Source organism: Crocuta crocuta, unplaced genomic scaffold, assembly GCF_008692635.1.
Source record: "Crocuta crocuta isolate KB4526 unplaced genomic scaffold, BGI_CrCroc_1.0 scaffold233, whole genome shotgun sequence".
NCBI lineage: Eukaryota > Metazoa > Chordata > Mammalia > Carnivora > Hyaenidae > Crocuta > Crocuta crocuta.
Genome location: NW_027529526.1, coordinates 6,552,438 through 6,566,258, shown reverse-complemented (window position 1 = coordinate 6,566,258; position 13,821 = coordinate 6,552,438). Strand labels below are relative to the sequence as shown.

The window sequence follows — 13,821 nt, the reverse complement described above, 5'->3', positions numbered from 1 at the left end:
ATATTTTTATATATACACAAAAAAGGTTATATCCAAAAATGTTTAAAGTACTATTTCTTTTGATCACAGCATAACATATTTTTTTCTTGTATGTGCTTTCTATATTTATAAATTCACGCAATGAATATGTATCACTTTTACAATAACACAGGCATTATTATTTTAAAAGAACCAGCAACACCAGAGAAAATATTCTATAAAGTATAAGACAAAAAGGTCTAGCTTGAGATTTCTGCTTTTATAACTCTATTCTAAAACAAGCTTAGAAAAACATTTCTGGACACCAAACCACAAAAAACGCCAATACAAGATACCACTAGCTAGCCTAAATATATAAATAAGTCATGACAACCATCAAGATAACCATTCAAACTTTTAGAAATTAAATAGGGGAAATCACAAGGATTTCCCATCAGTTCAAGGAAAGGCTGTTATGAACCATTTACAACCATTAAAAATTTTTAAAAAAAAAAGTACATTCCCCCCACCCTCCAAAATCCCCACAAAATGAAGGGTCAAGTAAGCTAGGGATAATGAATACAAAAGAACAAAATTAGTCAAATCGTTTAATACTGAGCTAAAATTTCCAATTAAAAATAAAGTAAGCAATGTCACCTGTTAAGACTGAAAATCTCACAGCAAGAACAATTATCTTTACTTATAAATTCTGTCTAGTTGAAAGTCAATTTGCAATAATCCAAAAACTTATCTGATTTGCTCTCTATTTCAATGGCAGCATCTAGATCATTTATTCAGAGTCTATGTTCTAAAAAACTAGGAAAAAAGTCATTTTAACCAATTAAAACTTATCATTCAAATATATTCAGTTTTTGTAAAATACTACTACACGTTAAGTGGTTCAACTAATGATTAAATTATCCAGAAGTAAAAATACACTTACCCCCTTCTTTAGGAAATTATTTCAATTATTTCATTTGCATATCTTGAATTTAATTTTCAAACATATTAAAAATATTTTAAATTGTCTTTCCTTAAATTTTTTAAGATATTCATAAAAAAAATACCAAACATAATGCATTCTCAAGTTACATGAAGATTCTACTAACACTTTAAACAATATTAGAAAAAAAAAAGCATCAAACCCATGAAAACAAAAAAACACACTCCATTTATTTTTAAATAACTTGCCATTAAGCTGACAATCAAGACATATGATCTTTTCCATCCAGAAAAGTAAATGATCATAATGAAACAAAGGCCAAACATCTTTCTCAATCTCTCTCATATTCATAGATGTATAGAATTATAACCCAGTGATATCATGTAATAAATGAATACACACCTTACTTTAGTATATGCCAAGGAAGACACACAAAAACAAGAAAAAAATTCTGAAATCAGAGTATAAAGGGACTCTGCTTTTTCAAACAATGCAGCACTGAAAGCCAGGTCAGCATCCTTGGGCATTACTAGGAAACTTTAGCACATCTGATATTTCCATCATCTTCAAGATTCTTCTGAACAATCAGAAACATGCAGTCTCCCCCTACCTCACCTGTCCAGAGACTTCCTCTAGCTTTCCTCCCTCTACTATGTAATAATGCTATTGCGGTTATTTAGGCTGCAAATGTTCAGAGATACAACCCCCTCTATGTATTAATTCAGTTCATTTTCTCACAGACACTGACTCAGCCGTGGGTTGTGCAGCACTGACGTTTCTAACCAAACAGCATCGTGTGAGCTGTGATCATCCCATTTCTCCATCTCTGTGCAGTGATTGGATATTGTAATTGATAGACAGGCTGAAGAAAACTCAGGAGAGGAGGGCTTAGTGATATGTAGCTATGTTGCCAAATGCCATCTGTAATGCTAATTCTAGCTCTGCCAGCTTGCCAGGTTTTAGAAAACTAGGATGCAGCTAACTTTCTTTTTTCCTTTCAGTATTTTCTTGTGTACTCATTCTGGGCAGTAAAGATTCTCTTTAAAAACAGGAAAAATATTATTTGTACTTTAAGAATCCACTTAAGAACTATTCTTTAAAGCAACCGAACTTTTCCATTTCTAAACTACTGCTCAGACTACGAAGTTCCTTAAAAAGGAAACTGTAAAGCTCAATCTTCACACAGTCTCGGAAGAAATGAGCATGTGTACTTGTATGTGGGAATGAAACCTTGAAGCAAAGTCTGATATTGAATGTATGATACGTTTATCTTTAGTAACCTGAGCAGACTGCAGATCTGAGTTTTAAATAGTTGTATTTAACCCAATTTAAATGTTCAAGAGCCTTTAAGCATATTGTCAATCTAGCCTTTCTAATATCAGTTGTACAGAAAAGATGTTTTTTTCCCTTTTTAAATACAAAAACTATTATAATTTATAAAGAAAGTTGTTGCAATTCAGGCCAAACACACTTCAGCTGAAATGATCTGTAACCTTTCAGCAAGTTACAAACTCCTCTATAGAAGTATTAACTATACACTACTCAAGAAGAAAGTTCAGTAATTTATTAACTCATTTATTTGTGAGCAGTTGCTTAAGCCAGAGGGAACAGAGATACCCTGAAGTACATCTGAGTTGAGATTAGCTTCCTTGTCTTGTCTTTTATATCACAGTGCTACACATACCAAATCTACATTCCAAAGAAAATTCAGAGAAGAAAGTATCTTAAAGTTTATTAGATGGAAATGAAACCACAAGCCAATGCCCACTAAATCCTTAAACCTCACTGGTAAGCACACATATATAGGAAACGAACTTAAGATTTATTTTTACACTTGCCAGTAAGGAAAAGTGGGGGAGAAAAAATTGAAAACTACAGGCAATTCCAAAAGGTGAATAGAACAAAATATAAGTTTAAACAAGACAATTTTTTAAATTATGTGTAAAATCTGAATCAATAAAAAATAAGGCATGCTTGGGGCGCCTGGGTGGCTCAATCAGTTAAGCGTCCGACTTCGGCTCAGGTCATGATATCGCAGTTCGTGGGTTCAAGCCCTGTGTCAGACTCTGTGCTGACAGCTAGCTCAGAGCCTGGAGCCTGTTTCAGATTCTTATCTCCCTCTCTCTCTGACCCTCCCCTGCTCACGCTGTCTGTCTCTTTCTCTCTCAGAAATAAAACATTAAAAAAAATTTTAAAGAAGGCATGCTTATTTTTCTGCTGCCAAAGACTGAATGTGTGTCCTCCCAAAATTCGTATGTTTAAATGTATTCCCCCAGTGTGATAGTACTTGGAGGTGAGGAGTTAATTAGGCTGAGGACAAAGCCCTCATAAATTGGATTCATACTTTATAAAAAGACCCCAGAGAGATTCCTAGCCCCTTGTACCATGTAAGGACACAGCAAAAAGACAGTTGTCTGAACCAGGTAGGGAGCCCTATCAGACATCAAATGTGCCAGCACCCTAATATTAGACTTTCTAACCTCCAGAACCATGTGAAATAAATTTGTTGTTTATAAGCCACTTGATCTATGGTATTCTCTTACAGCAGCCTGAACAGACTGAGACATTTACTTTTTATAAATTTAAATCCCCAGCTCTGTTTGAGGCGGCAACAAGCCCATTTATACTGCTCAGCCTCTATGATCCAGAGATGACCATACGACATAGTTCTAGCCAATGATTTATAAGCAGATGCTTGCTGGAAATTTCTGAGAAATTTAATTTCCTACTATAAATGAAACCCTTTTCCTATTGCCCCCTTCTTCCTTCTACCTCATTCTTGTCTGGAAGGTGGACATGATGGCTAGAGCCATCTTGCAATCATGAGAAAAGCTAAGAATATCAGGGATTTTTGATCCTAGCTTACTTAAGCCACTAAATCCACATCATGCCCTACCTGTGAAGAAAGAAAACAAACCTCTAGGGGCGCCTGGGTGGCTTAGTCGGTTGAGCGTCTGACTTTCGCTTGGGTCATGATCTTGCGGTTCGTGAGTTCGAGCCCTGCGTCGGGCTCTGTGCTGACTGCCAGCTCAGAGCCTGGAGGCTGTTTCAGAGTCTGTGACTCCCTCTCTTTCTGACCCTCCCCTGCTCACGCTGTCTCTCTCTCTCCTAGAAATAAATAAAACATTAAAACAAAACAAAACAAAAAAACCTCTAACTTAAGTCAGTTTTTAGCCTGGCTTTCTTTCCCTTAAATATCCCTAAATAAAATACACAAGATCCAAAAAAAGGATGAAAGTAGGTAGAAGCATAAATGAAACCCAATTGGTCATGAGTTGATATATCCTGAAGTTCAGAGATAAGTACAGAGGGGTTTATTATACCTGTTTTCTCTACTTTACATATATTTAAAATGTACCATAATAAGTTGTGTAAATTTTTGAAATTAAAAAGAATGAGAAACTTGTTTATAAATTTTAGCTTTGCCATTTAGAATTTGGATGGTCTTAACCTCATTTTTTTTTTCATCTGTCAAATAGGGACAGTAATACTATTCATAGAGCTCCACCTTAAGATCTAGTCAAAGTTATCTACAAAAAGTCCCTGGCAGGAATGTCCTCCATCTACCTAATCATCCAAGGATTAATTCAAGTCTCATTTTCACCTACTCAAGTTGATGCTGAATCCTTCTCTAAACTCTTATTTTACTACAACTCACTACCACAGTTCGGTGCCCTGTTGTCCTCTAATTGCTTCACATGTAGATATTAAAGAATTCCAGGCTGGTACCCTGAAAAAGTTCTTTTGTTTTGTTTTTTTAAGTTTATTTTATTTATTTTCAGAGAGTGCACGCACACACATGCCTGTGGGGGAGGGGCAGAAAGAGGAAGAAAGAAAATCCCAAACAGGCTCTCAACACAGGGCTTGATCTCACAAACCGTAAAATCATGACCTGAGCTGAAATCAAGTCAGTTGCTTAAATGAATGAGCCACCCAGGCAACCGGAACCCTGACAAACTTCTGAATCTCTCCTGCATTGAGTAAAAGTTCTCAACAATATTTGTTGATTGTTAGTTTTTAGAATCTCCCAATTAATTTAATATCGATTTGACTTTTCAAAAGTCAAATTGTATGTATTTTTAAAGTATCCAAAGTCATATGCTCCTAAGTGTATAAGATCAAGAGATCTCTAAAAGTAAGCTATTTTCCCTTGGGCAGAACTTCTATAAATGTGGGTAAAATTAGCTCAAAGGAGTTCATGGTCTTGCCATTTAAAACAAATAATGTATTGGTATTTATTTTCTATTTCTCTTTAATATTTTTCAACTAAACAACCAGTATTACTGCAGTCCACCTGAAAAGAGCACTAAAAAGTTACTGATGCTATTGGGTATCAAGAAGAGCTATGATATTTGCCACTGAAATAAAATAACAGGAATGAAAAAAATAGTGTTAGTTTTGGTAAATTTTCCTCACTGTATGCATATACCTTTTATAAAATAAACAACAGCTTATTTTCACCTTGTCACCACTTCATATATAATGCAGTACTGTACGTTAGCAAGAAAAAAAAATATTACGAACTAGGAAGGATAACATAGAATTCACCTGGAAAATGTACACAACACAGCAAATATAAATAGCCCACACTTAAGGAGATAAAACTAAATTCTCTTTAATCTCACAAAATTATCCATGTAAGCAGGATAGAGAAAAAGTATTAGAGCACCAGTTGAAGCACACACACACATACACACCCAAAAAAATGAATAAACCAAAAAACACTCATACCATTGCTGTGCATTTATAAATTAGTCAGTCAACTCAACTCAACTTTTTCACTCAAGACCTCACCACCTTAAAAGTCCACAACAAAGATAGACTTCTTGTCAGGAAACTTTAAAAAAAAAAAAAAAAAAAAAAAGAAGTACAAATTTCTATTTTCTAGCTACGGTTTATGGTTTAAAAGTACCTGAATTATTTAAAATTATAAAAAGGATTTCAAAACAAAAAAAAATTACAACAAGGATTTCAATTATGATGGCATTTTTAGGAAAACTAGGAACAGTTATCTGTGATTAGAATTTTACATTCAAGTAAAGTAAATGCTTGGTAAAATTCCCTAAGTAAATATTCACAAAGCACAATACTCTATAGGAAAACATGCTTACATACCTGCAATATGTGAGGTTTACGAGCTGTCAGTTAACACCATAAATTATCAGATAATAAAGTGTTCTAAATGAGGTATTCCTCATTAAGTCACACAGCACAAAATGAAAGCTATGATACAGCCTGTAAATTATTACATATAATCTACACAGACAATATACTTAGAACACAAAACAAATCTCAATTAGAGAGTTTTAAATAACAAAGAACTAACCTGTCTTGCCGAGGTTCACAGTTAAATTAGTTATAGCATTTATTCACAGGGTCAACTAAGGAAATTTTAGCATTACTTAGAAACAGAAACAAAAATTTAAAGAAATACAAATGTAAGAAAATGAAAAGGAAAGAAATGTTTCCATACAAGTTTTTTAAGGAGGAATGCAAACATTATTTTCTGTAAACCAGCCCCCATCCTCTGCAGGACTTGCCACAACCAAATGCAGTTTGGTTCTTTATAGAAGTCAATTTTACCAGAGCTTTGATACATGACATACATGTGTTCTACCTACCTTGAATGTTTATAAAGTTTACGAGGTCTACTATGCAATTTCCGATCCCAATTCTCTGGATCACTGGAGTTACTGTCATAAGGATGAGGCCGTCCTGCCATCCCACTTCAAGCTTCCTCACACTACTGCTCTGAAAGCATATGTAGCACCCATAACCTACATGAAAGAGTAGTGTTGACCTTTAAATCTAGTCCACACAGAATAAAATAGTCAACAATTTTACATGCTTTCTGATACTACTGTGACAGATTTTTATAGTGACGAACAGGATTATAAAATATCAGACACACAAACTGCCACAAAGGAGATTAAAACAAACACCAGAAGTCTTTTTAGGTACTTTTCATCTGATTTTTCTAGTAAATCTGCTTACACCAATGCAATAGTTTAACAGTGTGCTATTTATGTTTAGCAAATACACTTAACTGCCTTCTGGGTACCTCAAGTTTTCCAAACATTAATATAGAACCAAAAAAGGCAAAGCAATTCCACAGAATGACTCTTCCAGACTAAAGTTCACTTGGAATATATTTCTTAATTACTAAAAGCTTTAAGATACTTAATAAAGCATCTAATAAAACCAAATAACAAAGCTGTTATTTTTTTAACCAAGAACTCCTGTATAGAAATTTAGTGTGGGCTCAAAAATTAAAGTATGTAAATATCGTGATGTTTCCTTACATTATAATTAACACACAAAATATAGTATTGATGTGATTCATACACTTCATGTCTTTTCACATGAGACTTGTGACTGTTTTTTCTAGTACAGTCATAAAATTATACAAAAACTCAACAATAGCTTTACAGAACACCTAAGCTAAGTATTTTAAAGTATATTCACTATCCAATTTAATCTTCACACCACCTTACAAGGTGGGCATTATAATAATAAAAAGAATAGAAAACAGTCTCAGTAGTTTAATAAATTTGCCAAAAGGTCACAGTGTTGGTAAACGGCAGGATTATAAAGAACGGTGAGAATTTATTATATGGAATGAAGTCTTGATCTTGAAAAATGCTCAGGCTGGAGTATTTTATTTGGAAATAGTAAGTCAAATTTGACTTTCAGAGACTCCAAACATCAAAACTAAATGAAGTTAGACAATCAGAACAAAGTTATATAATCAGGAACAGAACATAGGTTTCCTGACACCCATTCCTGCATGCTTTCTATATACTTTTCCAAGATGGATTTGATAGAGGGAAGTGAGTTGTGCATAAACATCAAAAGGAATCCAGATTTGGGAAAATACTATAAATTACATTTATAAAAAATTCCAGTACAATCTCACAAAAAAAATGTGAAGATAAATTTATTAATAACATTTTGAATCTAGGGGCACCTGGGTAGCTCAGTTGGTTGAGTGTCTGACTTCAGCTCAGGTCATGATCTCACGATTCCTGAGTTTGAGCCCCGCATCGGGCTCTGTGCTGACAGCTATGTGCTGAGCCTGCCTCAGATTCTGTGCCTGCCTCTCCTCAGATTCTGTGCCTGCCTCTCTCTCTGCCCCTACCCTGCTTGCACTCTATCAACAATTAATAACACTAAAAACAAAAAAAAAACCACAACTTAAAAAAAAAATTTGAATCTTAGAGCTCATAAAAAGAAAATACTTCCATAAAAAATAAAAGGTTAAAAAAAATTTCCACTTTGGAGAAACTGTTTTGCTATTTTATATTTTTTCATAATTAGTACGTTCTTTCCAAAACAATTGAAATCTTGCAATAAGTGAACACTTTAACACATTAAATATGTAAACATGTAGGTAGATCAAGGAGTGACATAAAAACAACAGAAAAGGAGGGTACCTGGCTGGCTCAGTCAGAACTCTTGATCTTTGGGTCATGAGTTCAAGCCCCACACTGGGTCTAGAGACTACTTAAATAAACTTTAAAAAAATAAAAATAATAGAAAACGGTAAGTGGGAGAACTGTACAATGGCTAATTCAAATTGCTAAGTAAACGCCACACAGTTTATTTGCTGACTGGTCCTGGAAAAGGAAACCAATTTCTTTAAAGATCACTGAATAATTAAAAATCAGGTATCAGAAAAATATAAAAACTATAAAATTACTTTGAAAACAAAAAACATCAATCTCACTTCAGTCTTTAATTATAAAAATGTATTTACTAAAAAAGAGACTCTTTAAAACTTCAATTTGATATTATATCTAGTTACCTGTACAGAAGAGATGAGGCAGAAGAAACAGGTAAGAAAGAACAAGCCAGAGACAAAGGAGAAAGTCAGAAAAAAGTGGTCACAGAGCAAGAAACACACGAAAGGTAAAACAAGTATCAAGAAAAATTAACAAAAAGGGAAAATAAAGATGTAGAGAGGCTTAGTAGGTTGTATAGAATGAGATTTAGAATTTTTTCCTTACATTATAGGTCTTCCAATAAGCGATTTCACACATTAACATTACAAGAGCACTGTATCTAACCCTGACTCTTAACTATAAGCCACACCCCTCTGGAGACCCAAAGGTGTCCACTGAGGGAAAAATGAGGGAGATAGTGACTAAAAAACAGAACCTCAAAGAATACATAAGGCGAATGCTGATCTACATTTTCCAACATTTTACAGTGGGTAGCATGTAGCTAGCAGAAGGGAAATACCAGTAGATCTTACTAATCAATCCTGTTAAAATTAATAAGCATGTATTTTACAGCCAGACACAAGAAAAGTAAAGAATTCAGATGAAAGCTATCAAAAAGGTCAAATGGAAAATCTTATTTACATTTGTCAATAAAACTTGGGTATCATCATGTGAAAGACTTCTTCCCAACCGTTACTCCCAATAGTCAAGACTACGAACATGCTAAAAACAAGAGGAATTCAAGCTGAGAGATATCTGGAAAAAATATGCCTGTGTTTGCCTACCTGTGCTGTCATACTTTCAAATGTTATCAATAAGCTATAGACAAGACTACAAATAGATAAAAGATAAATGACACACATTATACACTATTTTGAAATGTCTAATAATCTCTTCTATTTTAACCAATCTCTGCATCAGAGTGACAATTTCATTCATTCATTCAAGAACTTACTGAAAACAAAATATGATATGCTAAGCTATTTATAAGATGTAAATCAACTTGGGCATTACTCCTGTGCTCCCAAACTCCCCCTAGTAAAGGAAAAAACCCTCAGTTGATGGCTCCATATACCACTTACTCCTGTGTCTCTCTCCCACCTGCATAATTCTTGCTATTACCCCAACTCTTCATCTCCATTAAAGTTTGGGTGTTCTTTAGGATTCCGTCTTCATTTGCTGAATCCCAGGAGACAGCAGACCAAGAAACCATGAGGACCAAACCCTTGAGAACACCAGGTTTTACATACTACACACACTGTTTTCATTTTCTCTATCTGAATTCTTTAATAAGCACCCCAAATTCAACAATGCCAGACTCTGTCTTGGCCTCCCACATCAGCTAGTGTCCTCTCTATTCTCTAACTCAAGAACTCTGAAGTCATCCTTGACTTCTCATCTTCCAACATCAAGTCTACTTCAAAGTTTTCTTTTAACTCTTTTTCTCCCTTTTCATTCACAAGGCTGCTGCCTTCACTTGAACCCTTAACATGTATCAGTAAGGCTTCTAGTTGACCTTTTTATCACCATTCAGCCCATACTCAATGCACTGTAATCAAATGATCTTTCTAAAAACTTGTAATGGCTCTCCATTTCCTGATCTAAACTCCTTACCACAAAAATATCCTTTAAAATAGGACTCTTGACTCCTCAGTGTATACTTCATATAAGGCAAACTAAAGTTTATTACTGTATGGATCTTGAAATCATCAAAAAATTAATTACTGGGGGGCGCCTGGGTGGCTTAGTCGGTTAAGCGTCCGACTTTCGCTTAGGTCATGATCTCGCGGTTCGTGGGTTCGAGCCCCGCATCAGGCTCTGTGCTGACTGCCAGCTCGGAGCCTGGAGCCTATTTCAGAGTCTGTGACTCCCTCTCTCTCTGACCCTCCCCTGCTCACGCTGTCTCTCTCTCTCTCTCCTAGAAATAAATAAAACATTTAAAAAAAATTTTTTTTAATTAATTACTGGACTACTAGAAACAAAGTTCTTAGAAAACATGTCACAGTTCGTTGATATTTTTAGGCATGACAGAAATAATCTAAATTCTAAATAATTTAGATATAATCTGTAGAAGGAGAAGCAACTGGGTCTATTGGCAAGAGAAATGCATTCAGGAGACTGCCAAAAAGTCAACTAGGAAAAAGGCAATTCGATTACTTCTCTTCCCTTGGATATTACCATTTAAAAACGGGGAGTGGGAAAACAATCTTCAAGACTATAATAACACAAAAAAGTGGATTTTGGGATACTATTTCCAGATAATATTAATTAATGGCAATGATCCATAGAAGAGCTTTGCTTTGTTTTGTTTTAAAGGACAGTATATGGAGACTTTATTCTGTCCTCACTATGTTATGTATCAATGGGCTAGGAAGTTTTTCTCTTAACTAAAGCTCAAAACAAGCTAATATTATAATCATGTTTTATAGATGAAAAGATCTTAGAGCTAAGATTAGAATCCCAGTATAACAGAAAGCCCATGTTCTCTTTTTTTAAGTTTGTTTGTTTGTTTGTTTTGAGAGAGAGAGAGAGAGAGAGAAAGATGGAGGGAGGGCACACACACAAGCAGGGCAGGGGCAGAGAAAGAGGAAGAGAGCATCCAAAGCAGGCTCCAGTCAGCACAGAACCCAACACAGGATCAAACTCAGCAACCGTGAGATCATGACCTGAGCTGAAATCAAGAGTTGTGCTTAATCTACTGGGCCACCCAGGTGCCCCAAGCCCATATTCTAATGTACTAAGCTACGTATACAGAAATTCATACATTTGCTCCCTATTGCCAGCATATTTTTTTAACTTCAGCCATCCTGTGGCATTGTTCATCCTACTGAGATCTCATTCTAAATAGTGTCATTATATGAGAACTTTTCTATTAACAGGAAATTGCTTTTTATCTCTCAAACTTTGCAAACAAAGTAATTCAAGTGTGGTGTTACTGGAGAGTAAGAAGAAAAACAATAAAAAGAACAAAATCACACAGTGATACCAGCCTGAGGAGCCAAGAGAAGACTGCCTTCAGCGGCAGAGAAAGCCAAGTATCCAGAGGATATTTTAACTATATAAATAACTGGAGAGGCTGGAGAGACTGAATACTGCTACAGATAATTGTGAAAGAAAAAGAACAAGTGAGAGGAGGGGGTACCTGGGTGACTCAGTCCGTTAAGCCTCAGACTCCTGATTTCTGCTCAGGTCATGGTCTGACACTTGATGAGTTCGAGCCCCTTACTGTGCTCTACATTAGACAGCGTGGAGCCTGCTGGATTCTCTCTCTCCCTTTCTGTCCCTCCCATTCTCTCTCAAAATAAATAAATCTTAAAAAATAATAGGAAGAAGAACAGGTGGGAATAATTTTTTAAGTTTATTTTAAAAGAGGGGAGGGGAAAAGAGAGGGAGAGAGAGAATCCCAAGCAGGCTCCACATTATCAGCGCAGATCTCAAGAACCCGGAGATCATGACCTGAGCCAAGCTCAAGCAACTTTTAAAAGAAAAGTAAACCAGAGGGATGAAAAGAAACCTGTAAAGGTAGCCAAGTTAAGCAACTGTGTGAGCTTCCTGCAGATAACAGTGATTTAAGCCTAGATAAAATGTTTAATGTTTTTTTTGAGAGAGAGACAGAGACACCGTGTGATCAGGGGAGGAGGAGAGAGGAGACACAGAATCCAAAACACGCTCCAGGCTCTGAGCTGTTAGCACGGACCCCAATGCAGGGTTCAAAACCCACAAACGGTGAGACCATGACCTGAGCCAAATTCTGATGCCTAACTGATTGAGCTACCCAGGTACCCTATAAACCTGGATAAAATAAATATTTCTTAAACTACTGTTTAAAAGCACTGGCAAAGATCTCAAAGCATAAAGTAGTGAAAGAAGAGCATATTCTGAAAAGGAACAGAATTTTGAGGTTAGACTGAAGTTCTTATGCTGAGTCCCCTTCCCATCCCCTATAAATATGGTAAAGGAAACCAGCCAGCCATACAGTTCAAAGTAGTAGAGAAAACAGTTCAGAGCTAGAAGTGCCGCTGGAAATTTAAGTCAGACATACTGGAAGTGAAAGAACCACACAGAGGTATGACCCAAAATCTAAATAAAGTCTGCTCAGCTAAATTACACATGCATGAAGGAGAGCCTCCAGGCAGAGGAATTTACTTGTGAAAGCTGCCCAGCGTAAGATCTATGAGCTTGATTCTTTTAAAGCCGAGTGCACTCCCCAACCATACACAGCCCAAGCAGCAGAGAGCTGAAGCCCTTATTGGCTTGGAGTGTCAGAGGACAGAAACCACCAGAGGCAGAGAAGCTAGAAAGTAAGAGGGAATATCCAGAAATAGAGGAACCACAAGGAGGGTGAGCTCCAAAATCCGAATATAATCTAGGCCCAAATTATTGGCTGACTGCCAAATTACAACAGGTAGGGGAGAACTTTCCTCCACTCCCTTCCAGGAGACCAAACTAAAAACCAAGTAGCTGGAAGCAGTAAGAACTAAGCACAGATATCAGCTGGTATACACTGCCTGGGAAAGAATGTTTGCAGATTGAGCCCAGGCAAATTAATAGTCCACTAGAACAAAAAAAGCAATGCTCATAAGAACATTACAATCAATGCCCTGGTTCCTGCCAAAAATTATGAGAGGCAAAGAAATAAAAGAGCAATGAATAGAAAGTGACTCCAAGTAGGCCCAGATACAGGATTTAGCGAATGATTTCAAACCACATATTTAAAACAATTAAAGGACTATATTCAAAGAACTACAAATAAGAAGGTGGTCTTGATGATTGGCAGAAAAATGATTCTCAACAGAGAAATGAAAATTATCAAAAAATGAAAACTTCAGCTGTAGCTGAAAAGAACAGTAACTAAAATAAAAATTTCATTAGATTCGGCACAACAGCAGACAAGACGAGAAAAAAAAAATAAGGGAACTTGAGAACAGATCAGTAGAAATTATCCAATCCATAGACTACAGAGAAAGACTGAAAAAGAATGAAAGAATCTGTAAACAGGTGAGAAGGCATCTACCGATACAATATGTAAGTAACTGGAGTTACTACTGACACACTCAACAAAATGGAATCTCAGAAGTGTTATGGTAAGCTAAAGAGGCCAGACTCAGAGGTTCCATAACAGACAATTCCATTTCTGTAACATTCTTGGAAAGATGGGGATATAGAACAGAAGAGCCAGGAGCTAGGGCTTGGGGAAAT

General features: G+C 35.9%; 1 protein-coding gene across 5 annotated transcripts in view; it reads right to left on the bottom strand.

Annotated features, from left to right (window-relative positions):
- Nucleotides 1–13,821, bottom strand: part of BTBD10 (BTB domain containing 10) — a 75,644-nt gene that overhangs the window by 48,721 nt on the left and 13,102 nt on the right. For 2 of the 5 annotated variants that reach the window (XM_077761173.1, XM_077761174.1), the window contains one exon: nt 6,523–6,678. The exons of 2 other annotated variants lie outside the window; for them this stretch is intronic. In XM_077761173.1, coding sequence (XP_077617299.1) covers nt 6,523–6,623 — 101 coding nt within the window. In that variant the 5' untranslated portion in view covers nt 6,624–6,678. Of the gene's footprint in view, nt 1–1,303; nt 1,429–6,522; nt 6,679–13,821 lie in introns of those variants that run through there. One more of the 5 variants, XM_077761172.1, reaches the window with a different exon arrangement.